Genomic DNA, 16,911 nt, shown 5'->3' with positions numbered 1-16,911 from the left:
TGTCACAAAGCTCAAATCATCTCAAACATGTTTCTTGAACATGACAAAGAGTTCACTCTACTCAAATGGCCCCCGCAGTCACCAGAGCTCAATCCAATAGAGCACCTTTGAGATGTGATGGAATGGGAGATTTATATCACAGATGTGCAGGTGACAAATCTGCAGCAACTGTGTAACGTTATCAAGTCAATGTGGACCAAAATCTCTGAGGAATGTTTTTAGCACCTTCAGGTCATGTTGAATCTGGCAGTTCTGAAGACAAAAGGGAGTCCAACCTAGTAATAGCAAGATGTATCTAATAAAGTGTGTGGGGAGTGTAAAGTGCAAGCATAAACCACCTGATGTCCAACTTAGGGTAACATTTTTTAATTGTATAAAATGGTCATAATAACTTTATTTATATAGTATTTTTCATAATCCAAATTACAAAATGCTTCACAGGAAAAACAGAACAGAGTAAAATAACATAAACAAATAAAGACCAATAAACTGAGTAGTGAGAAATTTAGCAAATGCAAGATAGTTCAAGCAAATTAAAACTCAAATAAAATCCTTTTAAAAAAGTATGTTTTAAGACTAGACACCAGTAAAAATGAAGAGCTTTACCATAAAACTCCCTCCATCGATGAAAAGCCGTGTTGAAAAAGAATCGCAGAAAGCTCTGTGTAATTCATTTGTTGACCTAAAGCTACAGTTAAAAACCACCGTGCTGCTTGTTTGCTGCAAAGCCCATTCTTCTGACTTCTTCTGCACTCGCTGACATATAATCCACACATTTTTTTTTCCTTTATTCTCAACTCTGTGCAAAACTATCTTCATTCATTCCCAAGCACTATAAAGTACTTCGGCTTCAATATCAGTAAGAATATTCAAAGCTTATGAGGAAATTGCACCACAGCCTGAATTTTGAGCCATAAAGACTTTTTGAATAGAAAAAAACTAGTGAGAATATTTCAAGAGATAAATGGCATTTTTCATCAAACTCTGCAAAGAATTCAAATCTCTCACTGGTTGAAAAAGTGTTTAGCATGAAAGCCAGTTGACTGAATGATTCATCAGTTAGTGAAAACCGCTCACAGCAAGCAGCTGCTTGTAATGCATCTACAGGAGGGACAGAACCTGCCAACAGAATGTATAATGAGCCTGACCAAGGCAAGCAATGTGCAGCAACTAGCACTAAAGGTTTAGACTAGCACATTCCCACTCAATTTTTTCCATTTCATCTGTTTCAGTTGTGAAACTGCAAAGCCTATGACCTCAACCAGCTATGTTTGTGTCACATATTTATTTCTGAGTTTTATCTTAACTCCACAACAGGCTTTTAAAATGGGGTTTTGAAGTACTAAAAGGTCCCAGATTAACATAAAATTTGAACTTTTCTCAATTTTCATTCAAAAACCATCTACACCCTGACCAGTAATTAATGCATCCCGTCCTTGACCACCCGAAAGACACTAGAAATGTCTGCTTCTTGGATGGTGAAAACTAAAAAATACAGTAATGGAGTATAGTTACTGCTTCCTTACAGAAAACAGATTTTGGCTTTAAGCACAATGAAGAAAAAGACAAAGGCATTTATTCTTTGATCCAGAGGACACATCCAGAAAATAAAGATTACTCTGAGGTTAATTAAAGTACAGTTTCATCATTATGTCTGTGCTCATTTCCATTTGTGACTTTGGCCCCTGTCTTCTCAATTTGGTCTTTACATTCTTAATCTAAATTAGCCTGCATGAATATATTAAAAAAAAAAAAAAAATATATATATATATATATATATATATATATATATATATATATATATATATATATATATATATATATATATATATATATATATATATCCGAACCAATTAGCTTTGACCAGAGCACTTCCACATCAAATTCCAAGATGTCCATCTTGATTAAGAGGCCTCTTGTTAGGTTTAATGGTTGATTCTGGATCACCTTGAGGCCCACTGTAACAGAGAAAAAACAATAAAGGCTGTCTGAACTGAAAACACAAAGACCAGTAAGTATTTAAAAAAAAACAAATTCATTTTCAACTACCCTAGATGTCTCTACTTAAACTTAAGGATGTGTGGTAGAGTGATTTATCTGACTGTTACCTCAATTTGACTGACTGACTCTCCATATTCAGGGTGATAAAAGTGATTTTCCATCGCCTTTACATTGCTGCTAACAGCCAAGAAGGCAAAAAAAAACCAAAAAAAAAAAAACCTTGTTTTTAAAATGTCAGAGGAAGTAAAAGGACCATTAAATGTGTTCTGATACAGAAAACACATTTCATTTGCCAGGAGAAAATAACCCTACTGATATGGTCCTTGCCAGTGTGATAAAAGTAGCACACTGTAGTTTACAGTCATTCAGCTTGAATGTACAGGTTGGTATAAAAAGAAGATCTCTGTGTGTGTTTTCAAGGTATTGCTCATGTTGTGAGAACTTAAATCTATACTGCTCAAAAAAATTAAAGGAAAACTTTAAAAATGCATCAGCTCTCAGTGGGGAAAAGATCACGCTGGATATCTATACTGATATGGACTGGGTAATGTGTTAGGAATGAAAGGATGCCACATCGTTTGATGGAATTGAAAATGATCAACCTACAGAGGCCTGAATTCAAAGACACCCCGAAAATCAAAGTGAAAAAATGATGCAGCAGGCTAGTCCAGTTTGCTGAAATTTCATTGCAGTAACTCAAAGTGGTACTCAGTAGTTTGTATGGCCCCCATGTGCCTGTATGCATGCCTGACAACATCAGGGTATGTGCCTAATGAGACGGGATCTCCTCTCAGATTTGGACCAGGGCATCTGAGTTGCTGGACAGTCTGAGGTGCAATCTGGTGAGCATGGGGGCCAGTCATTGTCGTGCAGCAGGAGGAACCCAGGACCCACTGCACCAGCGTAGGGTCTGACAATGATTCCAAGGATTTCATCCCAATGCATAGTGGTAATCAAGGTGTTGCTGCCTAGTTGTAAAGGTCTGTGTGTCCCTGCATGGATATGCCTCCCCAGACCATCACTGACCCACCACCAAACCAGTCATGCTGAGCAGTGTTACAGGTGACATAACATTCTCCAAAGCTTCTCCAGACCCTTTCACATCTGTCACATGAGCTCAGGGTGAACCTGCTCTCATCTGTGAAAAGCACAGGGTGCCAGCAGTGGACCTGCCAATTCTACTATTCTATAGCAAATGCCAGTCGGGCTCCACAGTACCAAACAGTGAGCTCAGGGCCCACTAGAGGATGTCAGCCCTCATGAAGTCTGTTTCTGATTGTTTGGTCAGAGACATTCACACCAGTGGCCTGCTGGAGGTCATTTTGTAGCTCTGGCAATGCTCAACATGTTCTTCCTTACACAAAGCAGAAAATACCGGTCCTGCCAATGGGTTAAGGACCTTCTACAGCCCTGTCCAGCTCTCCTAGGCTAACTGCCTGTCTTCTGGAATCTCCTCCATGCTATTTGAGACTGTGCTGGAAGACTCAGCAAATCTTCTGGCAATTGCACGTATTGATGTGCCATCCTGGAGGAGCTGGACTACCTGTGCAGCCTCTGTAGGGTTCAGGTATTGCCTCATGCTACTAGTAGTGAGACTGACCCTAGCCAAATGCAAAACTAGTCAAAAAACAGAAAATGTCAGTGGCCTCCACCTGTTAAACCGTGTTTTGAGGGTTGTCTCATTGTTGCCCCTCTAGTGCACCTGTTGTTAATTTCATTAACACCAAAGCAGCTGAAACTGATTAACAACCCCCTCTGCTACTTAACTGACCAGATCAATATCCCAATTGACTTGATGCTATACTTGATTATTGTTTATAAATGATAACTGATTCTCAAACATTTTATGTGGTAAAATAAAGGTCCAAAAAAGAGAGAGAAAAAAATTACTTTTTTTAAAGCAGTGTCTTTTAGCAGTCACACTATCAGAATGTATCTTTGGGGGGGGGGTTAGTCAATGAAATGTCCACTGAAATAATGGATACATGAGTCTCTTGCTCCGTGTGTGTGTGTGTGTGTGTGTGTGTGTGTGTGTGTGTGTGTGTGTGTGTGTGTGTGTGTGAGAGAGAGAGAGCTGTCAATTGTCCAAACAATTAAGTCTGTCTTTAACGTCTGCTGTGATGCCATGCTGACCTTCTCATGGCTTGCCGAGAATCTGTGCAAACAGCTTGGGGCAACAGTCATTAGGACACACACAAATTAGAACCTTTGCAATGCTGTTGGAGTGTTTGGATACTGGCCCTTGGAGGACAGGCATTCAACCTGAGGAAAATTCAACAAATACACCCCACAGAACTTTTGGTGGGGGTACAAATTACTGTCTGTATTTATGTTTTCCCCCTCCAGCTCTTCTTATCACTGTGAAGAAGAGTTCACCAATCATTTGATTATTCACTCAAAATTGGTCAGAACACAGTAAAATCCTGAGTGTCAAATAAGCAGTGTCAGAACATGTAAACTCTATAAGAGTCAGTTCAACACCAGTGGGTGTAAAATGCCTCCTTATGTTCTGCAGTGTTGGTGTAAATATTCAGAGTTAAAACAGGTTTTTTAAAAATAACTCTTTACAGTGTAACTTGTCAAGTGTTAAAGGAAATGCACTCGGTTAGAGTTACTAAAACACTATAATGCAGTGTTAATGAAAATTCTCCAAACTGAGTGTAAAAAAGTACTCTGAAAAGCTCCGCCCCCTTGCACTTTGTGCCAGACCGAAGAGAATTTTATCGGCGCCATTTTCAACTTCTCCGCCTTGCTGGAAAAGTCTCGGTAAGTTTCCTCAATTTTTCATTTTTTTCCTGAATTTTCACTGTCGTTACACTCAAAGCAGCATATTAAAATAACATGGTTCTTCAGACAGAAAAAAATATGCTTTTCACGTGACAGATGTTTGAGGAGTTGTTAGCTAGCTTAAACCTTCAAAATGTTATCCTATATTTAGCATTAAATAAAGATGGCATTTTAGACATAAAATTGCATTAACGGGTCACTACGCTTCCAAACGTTGATAGGAACCTATAAAATATACTTCAGGGCTGATTTTGGGAATTGACTTCAGACACCTGCCTCGAGCTCCCCCGGGTTATGTTTTCAATTTGCCTCGGGGGAAACTCCTTCTGTGGGAGCTGCGGTTCCTCTGAAACAGCATGAAATGTATCGTCGGTGTTAATTAAATCTCAGCTATTTCTACTTTTTAATGGTATTCTATTAAAGTTATGCTTGTTACTATCAACGAACATGAAATCGTCCTCAGATGAATATCAAATGATCAACTACGTTTGTGGTTTGTTTAAAGTAATTCTTGAGTCAAAACAGTGTTTTAGTCGTTGATCGCCAGGCGCTGAGACGCCGTTGCACTGGGCTGAGAAAATCGGTTTACTTTCAGAATTCTGTTGTCACAGCATTTAGCAGACAGGAGCACACCCCGCGGACTCCGCACTGGCTAGATCGCTGCTATTATTGCTGCTTGCTTCATACACACCTAAAGAGGCGGAGCCCTTACTGAGACGTGAGCTCAGGTGGAGCAAAAGGAGACGTTTTTCTAGCATCCAAAAGAAGCCCCCCCCCCCCCCCCCCCCCCCCCCCCCGAACCACCCACTATTAAACGTTTACTGGGAAGCAGCTGGAAGTCCTCCATCAACCACCTGATCAGCAAGTGAAGAAAAGACAACTTTGTAGCTGCTTCATCCACCCTGTTTGTTTCACACAGGGAAAAACTGCTGTACGGAAGTTAAAATATGCAGATGAACTGTAATTCTTATCCAATTACTTCAGTAATCAATGGAATTATCGATAGAATACTTAATTACTAAAGTTGCAGCCCTAATTTAATTTGCTCCTTTAGGACAGCACCACCACAACATGTGAGAGAGATGTATGCTCAAGGCATGATTGAAAAGTTCCCAAACCTGCGTGATCCTTATTCCAAAAATGGATATGTAAGTATTAAATCCAATATCCAAGTTGTTTTAAATTCTTTATCTTTTGACCCAAATGCTGCCTTTCTAATAAAATAGCCTGTTAACCTATTTTAAAGGAAGATTTCTATTATGGTTAAAGTGGCTACTTAGCATGGAGGCTTAAAATCATCCAGAGGAAGAGCACCTTATCAGAGGGGAGAAGATCATCATGTCAGCTGACTGGGTGTGGACCAACAGCCAGAGGAGATGCTTCATTTAACCCTGAGGTGACCCTAAGAGAAGAGCCATATAAGGAAGCTAATTCCTTCATGAAATACTCTTCTGATGAGGCCGCCATCAGGAACAAAATGAAGATGATGTTTGATTACCATTGCAAGATGGTCCTGGACGAAAACAGATCATCCAGCGTCTTGACTGAATTTCCTCGCTTCAGAGATGTCAGAGGCTTGGTAATTCAGCATTTTACACAAATAGCCTGTTGATGTACAATTGTGTGTTCATAAGTGAATTGACTTGTTCTCTAAAATGAAAACCTTCTAAAATAGCTATACATCTCATTTTGGGCAAACTCCACACTTTACTTTTGATGCTTTACCTAAGTAGGTTTGGTCAAAAAAATTAAATCAAAGAAGTTAGTTTCTGATCATGAGTTGATCACACAATCCAGTAAGATCTTTGTTTTTTAAATTAATAACCTCTTTAAACAAACCTGCCCCTGAAATAAAGGCCTGGAGATGAATTGGCTTTGTGTTATATTGCAATAAGCTCTTTTTCCATATGTTTAGATTGAGCAAGACTTCATTCTGGAATTTGGAGAAGATGTAGCTACCAGGTTTTTGGAGAGGTTAGTGCCAACATTTTTTTTTTCCCCCATAAACTGCAAACATTCGTTTTATATTGGAATACATTTGTTTTTATTTTACATAATTTTTCAACATGGTAGTGTATGGTTTGCAGTGATTATTTTCAATGTGTTTTTTATTATTTTTGATGAGTGTTGTACTTCTTGTCTTATTTTCTGTGCTCAATTAATAGAATGCCTTTTACTTTAGGTGGCCGACTGTTTTCAAGCATAAAGTGATCCAGCAGAGCAAGACTCTCCCTACCTCAACCGACCTTGAAGAAGTGATCTACTGTGCTGAAGGAGCTTCAAGTGAGGAGGAACTGGATGAGACCCTTACCTCTGGTAGTTTTATTCTGTAGGACTTAAACCTTTCTCTTTAAAGTATTAATAGTAGCTGGAGGAATTGTAAAGAATTTTTTATTTAATTGAATTTTCTATCGGATTTCTTTATGTTTCGGCTTTAAAGGAATAGCCTTCTAATTTTTTTTCTTTATTTTCATGTTCTGTGTTATTTCTGTTCTCACAGGCTGGGACAGTGATCTTGCTTCCATCATTCTCCTGTTCCACCTGATTCCTCCTTCCTGTCAGGGTTACAAAAGACGTGGGAAGGTTTCTCCATCCCAGGATGAGGAGCACCATGTGGTCTTCCAGAAGGTTTGTAATGTATGTTAATTTTTGCAACAACTATTACCTGTTCCCTTTCTCCTCTTTTGCTATGATTCTTTTCATATATGAAATGGATTCTGTTTTAAAATTATATGGAACCAATTTCATTCCTTTTATTGCTATGTATTCTTCTATTTGGGGGCAGAGAGTGTTGGTTAGGTGTTGATTTGAACTTTGACAGGGAAAGCTTCTGGCAGTTTTTGACAGAAATTTTAAATCCCACTTATTTTTCCTTTTTTTCATACTTAGAGTGGAACAAGTGTCCAGGAACATGCTGATGCCATGAACTCCACTACGCAGCCCTACCCACTTGCTGTTGGGACAAAGAGGAGCACCATTCATGAGTTCTTCATTGTTCTGGACAAGCAGGTCGTACCATGCATGTCAGCCAGCTCACTTGGAGCTTTTGATGAAATTTTTCACTTCGTATTTGGAACTGTTTATAATCAAATCCTCCACAACATGTACGTCTTGGAACTTGGAGAGTTAAAGGAAGGTGCTGAAATTGCTTCAGAACTTTGTAGTGAACTCTCTCTCTCTCCATGTCAAACACAAAATTACTTTCAACTGGGGCTACAGAATTTCATCGGCAACAACATATTCCTAATTGGTCACTGGTAATCTAAAGATCTAATTTGAAAAGCTTTTGTGTAAAATTTTATGTGACCTTAAGAAAATGGGTGCTTTTAACTTTGTCACTGACCAATTGATATTTGTCGTTTGTTAAAAATGGCACTAATGTCAAGTTCTTCAAAAAATATGTATTTCTTAGATAAATGGATAAAGATGTTCCAGTAAATTCACATTGTCTTAGAAAAGTTTTTTCTTTCTAATCAAACTGAAAATGCAGAGAAGCCTTTAAGTGCATTTTATTTTTGTACTGAACTTAATAAATTAATAAGACAAGGAAGATGGGTTCTTTTTGTGCTACAAATATCTTTGGCTGTATGTCGTAAGAAATATTAACAATAGGTTTATAAAAACAGTATATAATTGTGTAAATTTTTTTGACACTGACTGAATTGGTTACACATTAACACTGTTTAGAGTTAAATTTAATTAACAGTTAAATAGATCTTACACTTGTTAAGAAAAAATTGTAGGAGTTGATTTAGAATAACACTTAAAGTAGCAGTGTCATATTTAAATAACACTGTGAGTGTTATTTATGTCATAGAGTAAAAGTATATTAACAATGTGAGTGCTGATTAAATTTTACTCTATAGCTAAATTTAACTCTAATCAGAGTAAAATCAACTCTGAAAATGTAACACTGAGCTCAGTGTAATTTTAACACTGTACAGGGCGGGACCATATGTTCACTGGCTCAGTGTTAAAATTGACTCTTTTAGTGTTGCATTAACACTGCCCATTTTACTGTGAACGAATAAAAAGTGTTGTGGAGTCGTTAGCTTACGGAAAGTTAATCAAATTAAGTTAATCAAATTGGCCTAAACTACACCCACATTGTCTTTATGAAGCCAATTAACTGTGTTTTTAAAAAAAAAAAAAAAAAAATTGAAATATTGTCATTAATCTTGCTTGTTGCTTATTTTTAATTCAAAGAAACTTTAAAGAGTTCCTGGACACCTGATTGAAAATCAGTGTTCTCCAGCTCTCTCTAATTAAAGATTTCAAACCTTCTTCTTCAATAACACCAAATATCATAGGTGTGGCTGCGTGAAGTCAGGAGTTTATGAATGAGCTTAAAGTTTCTTTTTTTTCTTCCTCTTCTTTCTGTTTTTTTGTGAGACCATATGCGATCATATTTGAACATGAGTTAAAAAGCTGGCAAGATATTGATTATTGCTAGCACTAGGTAGCTCTTGATTTGCGAGCTTTGTTCATACATAATTCACTGTGATATTCAACACGCTCCTAATTATGGCCAAAATCAGCATCAGCTTTCCCCTTTAAAAACTGCCAACTCCTCAGAGTGTCTTTGAGCACAACGTAACAGTGAACAGGGAGAAACAAGAGCCGCCGGACACACAAACACAGCTATGCCCATAATTGTGCATAATATTAGGCCTTAACACCATTTAAATGAGTGTGTTATATAAAAACTCACTCCCAGTTAGGATGTCACAATGGAGGAAAGTATCTGCCTGTGAAAAGCTTTAATTTTACTGTTGAGCATTTTAATATGGGAGTCTATGGGACTATGAGACAACCTTTAAATTACTGTTTCAAGAACAGCAGTTTTAGGCACTTTAATTCCAGCTTGATTTTACAGCCCGAAGGTTGCTGCTTTCTCCTTACAAGTTGAAGCCAAAGTAATATAATTCCCCTCTAGTGGCAGTTATACCATAGGTTATAAACCATCCATCTGTCCATCCACCAGGCCTCAGTTTCAGGAAGGAAGTGGTGAGCCTTTGTCCACCTGAAGAGCCTAAGAAAGATTTTAGTGCATCAGGTTAAGAAGATTCAAACTGAAGTTCAAAAGCAGGATTTTTACAGCAGTGTCAACTTTCTGTTCGGTGTTAATAAATTATTATAGAGAAATGGCTCAAATTAATTCAAGTGGCCAATTAAATTATCAGTCAGTAACTTCTTAAACTCAGTAGAGTTTGAAACTTCAAGCAGATAATTCCTTTGTCTATGATAACTACTTATTAAAGGACCGGGAGAGGACTTAGTCTGGATAAAGTGACAGACTGACAGGGATGAAAAGAGCCATGTGATGAAAGCTTGAATATGAGATCACAATGGGAGATGAGGAAGAAGTGAGGACACACTATAAGAAACAGCCACACTGTGGATTTTGGCAAGAAAATGAAATTTAGAACAAGAACGAGCTGACATAACACACACACGCACGCACGCGCACACGACAGTGGCAGAGATGAGCAAGGAAGGAAAAGCCAGCAGTTTCCATCAGTGTGCTACTACAAATGAGGTGGCACTCTGTAGTTCTTGCAGCCTATATGGCGCGGTCACCTCTGTTGCAGCTGATTGCTTCGGGCAAGCAGTCATAAAAACAGTTGAAATCCACATAGCTCTGCAGTTGCAATGAGGAGTACAGGTGTGGAAATTAGCCATTCGATCCAAAGGGGCCCCGTTTGCTGTTACCTTGGAAACCAGCTCTGGTCTGTGGAGTTTCTTAGCTCTGCGCTGCTTATCTAAAAGTCCTCTCTTTGACAGGAGAGTAAGATGATGAGATGAAGATGGAAAGGATCAGTTTCCTTACTTTTTGGGATTACTCCATTTGGGTCCGTTGTGGATATAAAAATGTGTCTGTAGAGCTACATGTTTAAATCATCTAAATGACTCCACGGATGTTAATTTTTCTTGGAATTTCACATTTTGCGTCTTATATTTGGCTTCCTAGTGTATTTATCCTGAGCACTAGGAAGCTGAGGTGAAATTTTAGAATTTCAGTGTTGTCAGGTTGTTTCTACACTTTTTTCCCCGTTCTGTGCAAGTGCTGAGGCACTGTGTTCATTTTCTTTTCTCGCTCTTCTCCTTTCACAAACTGGATCAGAAGTGGATGATGCTATTGTGTGCTTTCTGTCCCTCCCTTCTGAAGCACAAGCGGAAGATTACTGGTCTTTCTGTACTCTGTAGAGTTCAGGTAGAGTGTGCTTTGTGCTTCATCTCTCAAGGACTGTGAAGTCAGAGCGATAACTTGTGACAATTTTTACATTTTCCATCCTAGGCATTTAGCGGATACACTCATCAACCGCAGCATATAATAAGCAGAATGCGGGTCGGACAAACAAGACTTCACGCCTGGATGCATACCTTTTATACCACTTTTTCCCATTAAAGGATTATATTCATTGCCCCTCTCTAAGGACCTGACAAACATGATTTCTATGCATGAGGCTTAAGGGATTTTATAAAGGAGGGCAGTCATAATAGGTCAAACCTATCCATCTGTCATAAACTGCACTCTTTATGAAAAGCTCTGATGTAAAAGCTTGTAATAATGACAGTAAATTGGAGCAGCAAAATGTCAAAGTTGATGACTTGTCAGAGTTGAACTTTGGTTCAAATCTGGCTATTTGTCACTGAAATCCAGCCAAATTTTTGTCTTTCCAAAGAAACGGAAGGCATATTTAATTGATTCAGCTCTATTAGGACATTCAAATCAATCTGATCTGCTTTTAGCTCAGTTTAATTTTCCCATTGCTAATGGTTTTGGACATTTGTACCCTGTGTGTTAAATGTACCATCATAACTCATCTAGAAAACACTTTTGGCATAGCTCAGTAAACTTTTGATCTTAGAAGGCAAGAGCGCCTTTAATCTTGATGCAACTGTGCTCCGCAGTCATGTCCCAGGGGTTCCTGGTGAGAGCAGTGAATGACTGAGTGGCAGAAAAGCCAGTGTCATCAGTGCAGAGCCGGGGCTCACTGGCTCCTGGTCTTATAATACTCCACGCTACAAGGCCTCAGCTGTGCTTACGCTCCCCTCTCATCTTGTCCATCTGTGTCTGGGACCACAAGGGTGCTCCAGTCCTTCATCGCGCTCCCTTCATCACTTTCTAAGTCACACCCTCCCTCCACAATTTTAGTCTGAGCCTGAAACAAAGATGACCCGAATTTCTAAGTAGTTTACATAGATGAATTCCTTCTGTGCTCAGAGATAGCAAAAGCATTAAGTCTCCATTCAATTTTTTTAATTAAAAATTTTAATCATTGTACTATCATATCACGTGGTACAGATCAACTCCACAAGTGAAACTGTTGCCGACAGCAGAGAGAATGCCCGGGGAACCTTAAAAATACATTTTTCTGGGCGTCACGAAAAATTTAGGGCATTACCACAAGCCAGGGGAACCACTGAGCTCCACAGCATTTTGGTTGAGACTATAATAGGTTATCACCAGAGATTTCGAGCTTTGGCTGACTCGGCAAGAGAAAGAAATGGTACGAGTGGATTACGACACAGACACGCTGCAGTCTGACACGCTGCCTGGTTTGTGGCATGAAAAAAAAAATATAAAAAGACGATCCTCCCATCAACTCCGATAAATTGTGAAAGTTAACTAGGTACAAAATACAAAACTATTTCTATTTTCTTGTGGGATAAATAAGAAGGTATGCTTTGCCTGTCCACCCACACATCACTCATATCTACTTATACAGATCAAATATTCATTCAGCTAGTTCAAATATTTGACAGGTTTCGGCACCATCCTGTCTCAGCTTTTAATTCAGAATTTAAATCTCCTCCCTTGTAACTCGAGCATGATTCAAGAACATACATGTCTTTCTTATTGAAATTAACTGCTACACCATTAGTGTGTGAAGACATGATTCGCATTTGAAGTGCTCACCTCTGCTCATTAAGCTTACTCATTTGTTAATTACTCACCGGCAGCACTTGTTTGGAACGTGACCAATGCTACGAACGGATACAGCACTGTAATTGCTTTCACTGTATTTCTGCGCGGATACATATCCACGCTCTAAATGAGCTTGCATTGTAAGACTTGCTTTAATTGCTGCATAACTTTCCAAGTGTTCAAAGTATTTAACATTCAGTGAACCAAACGTTGCGATGAGAAACTTTGCTTTATGTCTCTCTTATATTTGTACCACACGTGTTTGCGGGAAAACGAACCCCGCAGCTCCTCTGTGCAAAGGCCAAGAAAAACAGAAGGTAAATTATGAATTTACTTAGTCTGACGGTTTCAATGTAAACTTACAAATATTTTGTAAAGTAAAATATTGTATTGCAAATATCTGTAAAATATTTTATTGCATAGATAATTGAATTTTTAAAAATCTTCCCACTTTGCATATTTGTATATAGTAGGTGTGCACATAGTCTCAACGTTGGTCTCGGTGTTAGCTGTGTTAGCTCTGCAACAGTTGCAGTGATATATACATACTACATCTTCATCCAGTAATGACTTTTTAACTAGACTGAGTCAACACATGAATAGCAAGGTGCAGACAGTTACAGATATGAAATATCTTAATGTGCATTAAATTGATGTCCAAGCACATAAAAATAACACTTTCCTTGTCAATGTCTGGAAGGTGAGGAATACTCTTTCCATTATAAATTGTTTTTCTCCCTGGGTCATGTGGAGAGGTCATGGGTGTGGGTGTGGGAGGGTCATATTCAAAATAATGAAGGGATATGTGTTAATGACCTTTTGTTGAAGTGAAACTTTTACCTCTTCCTCCTCAGGGACTCTATTCAGGACCCTCAATGAGGCTGGTAATTTCTTTTTAACATCCTCATTGACTTTCTTTTTGTCTGCTTTTTATCTGAGCCGTACAGTCGCTTTTGCGCCAGTGGCACAAGGTCTATTTCATGTTGATCACAGCATTTTAATGCATCGTTTGTAGGAGCTGTGCCTCATATTAATGCTCTACCAGCTATTTCAGTATGTCTGCCACTGACAGGCAATTCTAGATGTTTCTTAGATAGCTGATAGATGGTTCTGAGCCAAGATCTAGCACAAGGACTAAACAAAGGTTGTGCTGGATACACTTGGGGTGTTTTCTTACCAGCCAGGGGTCTCCCTCATTTACTGTCATGGCTGTCTATTAGTAGACAGGGCCAGTGTTTATTATTAGAGCCATCATAATTCTGAGTAATCACTGTTGATGACTGTAGCACTATAGGTTGTGGTGTACCATTCCTGATATTTGTCCATCATATCCATAAAGCAAACACAAGTGTAGACTGACTATGAAGGGTGGCAGTCAAATTTGACTGAAACTTTGATTAATTCTCTAATGCAGTCAATGATAGAGGAAGAGATTTAAATAATTAAACAGTAAGAGAGAAGACAAATGGAACTGTGCTGTAATAAATAATAAAATACATAAATAAATTTATGCTACCTTACACACACAAGGTGTGATAGCTTTAGACTCTTGCGTTCTATGGCCGCATCACCGGGCTGATTAAATGTAGGGTGTATGTATGATATGCGAGTGGCCACGGGAGACAAAAATAATGAACTGACTTCAGCATCAATTAGTAATAACCGCGAGGCAGTCTTAGATAATGCTTAGCCGTGCATTCTGAAAAGTCAGACAAACTAATGGAGCTGCGCTGGGGTGTTTGTGCGCACGTGTTCGACTGAAAAAGAAACAATGAGATGAATTCTCCATAGTGTTACATCTGAATGGATTCTGACTGAGCCTTGAATCTCAAAGCAGAACGGAAAGTAATATTTTTCTTTTTTTGTAAATGGCTCTGTAACATGATGGATTTCCTGGCTTGTGAGTGATGCCTAAAGAAAAGTTCCTCAGGAAACTTTAAGCAACTGTCATTGTCACGTCAAAGTTAAGAAGCATGTAATGAAATTCATGGTGTGTTTGCAAGGTCATGGTGACAAGGATGTGAGGTAAAAGATTAAAAGTATCCTACTGCTGACCCTCTAGGAGTCTTCAAGGTAAGCTGAAATGCTTCCTACGCATTTTCTGTGGGTGGTAATTTTTGCTCATGCTCTAAATGACTCAACTGAACTTCTATTGGATGCAATAATAAGTTCACAGTATCTAAAGAAGATGCTTTTAGGATGCTTCCAAATTAAGTTTGCTGTTTCGTGCCTCGTTGTGTTGACTTTTCTGTGTTTTGTTTTTAAGAAATCAATAAGTCATAACACATAAATTTTTCATGTGCAGCACATTTACCCATTTGTGTCTTGACTCGAAAAGCAAATTTTATTTATTTGATTTTTTACAGAACTGCTCTCATTCTAATAAATATCAAGCAGCAATAGACATTACAGAAACTGCACTCTCACCCTTTACTTTAGTATGAAGCAAAGGGGAAATTCCAAAAGTGCACACCTGTAATTATTTGGCATTTTCGTTGCATTTGTCTGTGAATTTTACTTTAAGGTGTTTTTTTTTTTAAGCTATCTGTTGTTAAACTTCTCAAACACCACTGAAATCTGATTAGAAAATATATCGGTGTAGTAAATCATTTTGTGAAAAGATGAAAACCCCATCTCTTTTTCCAATCTCAATCCTTTTTAGGAGACCCATTCTAGATACAATAAACTTGCTCTTTGATGGGAGAATCACATCCATTTTATCTGCCCATGCTGCCACAATCACACTGTTACCAGCAAAACTTATTTTCTCCCTCAGCTCTAAACTACTTCTGTTCAATATAATATCCAATTAACTGACTCTTGTCCTCCACTGTATGGTCCCATATGCCTCGCCAGTCAATGAAGAGAATCTGGCTACAGGCAAACTGCTTTGTTGGCTTTCTGGCTCTGATGTTGACTAAGATTAATCAGCCATTTTGTTATTTATTTATTTATTTATTAAGACTATCTGGCAGCTTTTGCAATCAGAATTATGATCTGAATGCACTGTTGAGCCAAACATATTTGGTTTTTCCAAGATGAGCTCTATAAATTCTCTATAGGCTCCTCTTGTTAGTGTTTTTCTATTTTATTTATTTATTCACTTCTATTATTATTCACATGAGTGCATGTGTAATATGGCAATGCCAGAGCTGACAGGCAGGGGAAAAAAAGAGAAAGAAAGAAAAATAAATAGGGGCAAAAACAGGAGAAATGATAACAATAAGAGGACAGAGCACAAGTAGAAAAACACCTCCTACACCTGTAAAAAAAGAAAAAAAAAATGAGAACCTGAACAAAAAAGAAAAAAAATACACACCATGATAGATAGATAGATAGATAGATAGATAGATAGATAGATAGAATCTAGTGACTTAAACCAAGCAACAGAGGGTTTATTAGGGATCAGTGAGAACAAATAGTTGATTTTAAGGAAAATCACTATTTTAATTGTGGCAATTCTCCCCATGAGTGATACACGTAAAGTATTCCAACGTGTGAGATCATCCTCAATTGTTTTAGTAGAGGAATATGAGCCAACTGTATGAAGTCTGAAAGCCTGCCAGAAAAATTTATACCTAAATATCAAATGTTACCTGATTGTAATGGAGTGGTGGATGTGTTCTGAAAATTACAGTTCAGAGGCAGAAGTGCTGATTTACTCCAGTTGATGGAGTAGTCTGATATAGATCAGATTTATTACAGAGATTAGAGCATGCCATAGGTATTAAAGGTACTGCGCTGCAGTGGTTTGAATCATATTTATCTAATACACTCCAGTCTGTTCATGTAAATGGGGAGTCTAATTCACACACTAAGGCTAATTATGGAGTTCCACAGGGTTCTGTGCTAGGTCCAATTTTATTTACACTATACATGCTTCCCTTAGGCACTATTATTAGAAAGCATTGCATACATTTTCATTCTTATGCACATGATACCCAGCTTTATGTATCCATGAAGCCAGATGACTCACATCAATTAGCCTATTTGGTGCAGGAATATCTTAAAGACATAAAGGCCTGGATGACCTCTAATTTCCTGCTTCTAAATTCAGATAAAGGTTATTGTACTCAGCACCATAAATCTTAAAAACATGGTGTCTAACCAAATATTTACTGTAGAAGGCATTACCTTAGCCTCCATAATACTGTAGGAAATCTTGGATTCATCTTTTTTCTTTTTTTTTT

General features: G+C 38.2%; 1 protein-coding gene across 3 annotated transcripts; it reads left to right on the top strand.

Moving 5' to 3' along the window:
* The first annotated feature begins 4,560 nt into the window (after positions 1 to 4,560).
* On the top strand, positions 4,561 to 8,543 carry LOC115794873 (uncharacterized). 3 transcript variants are annotated; one of them, XM_030750556.1, is made up of 7 exons: positions 4,561 to 4,767; positions 5,843 to 5,936; positions 6,058 to 6,367; positions 6,704 to 6,762; positions 6,971 to 7,104; positions 7,289 to 7,416; positions 7,678 to 8,543. In XM_030750556.1, exons 2-7 carry the CDS (start codon positions 5,929 to 5,931, stop codon positions 8,047 to 8,049), a joined length of 1,011 nt encoding a protein of 336 aa, XP_030606416.1. In that variant the 5' UTR covers positions 4,561 to 4,767; positions 5,843 to 5,928; the 3' UTR covers positions 8,050 to 8,543. The 3 variants fall into 3 exon arrangements, with proteins under 3 accessions (XP_030606416.1, XP_030606417.1, XP_030606415.1); XM_030750557.1 differs by lacking the exon at positions 4,561 to 4,767 and adding an exon at positions 5,581 to 5,719 and having other exon boundaries at positions 6,035 to 6,367; XM_030750555.1 differs by lacking the exon at positions 4,561 to 4,767 and having other exon boundaries at positions 5,581 to 5,936.
* The last annotated feature ends 8,368 nt before the right edge of the window (positions 8,544 to 16,911 follow it).

Source organism: Archocentrus centrarchus, chromosome 16, assembly GCF_007364275.1.
Source record: "Archocentrus centrarchus isolate MPI-CPG fArcCen1 chromosome 16, fArcCen1, whole genome shotgun sequence".
NCBI lineage: Eukaryota > Metazoa > Chordata > Actinopteri > Cichliformes > Cichlidae > Archocentrus > Archocentrus centrarchus.
Note: the sequence above shows the minus strand (reverse complement) of the source record. Positions and strands in the feature narration are given on the sequence as shown.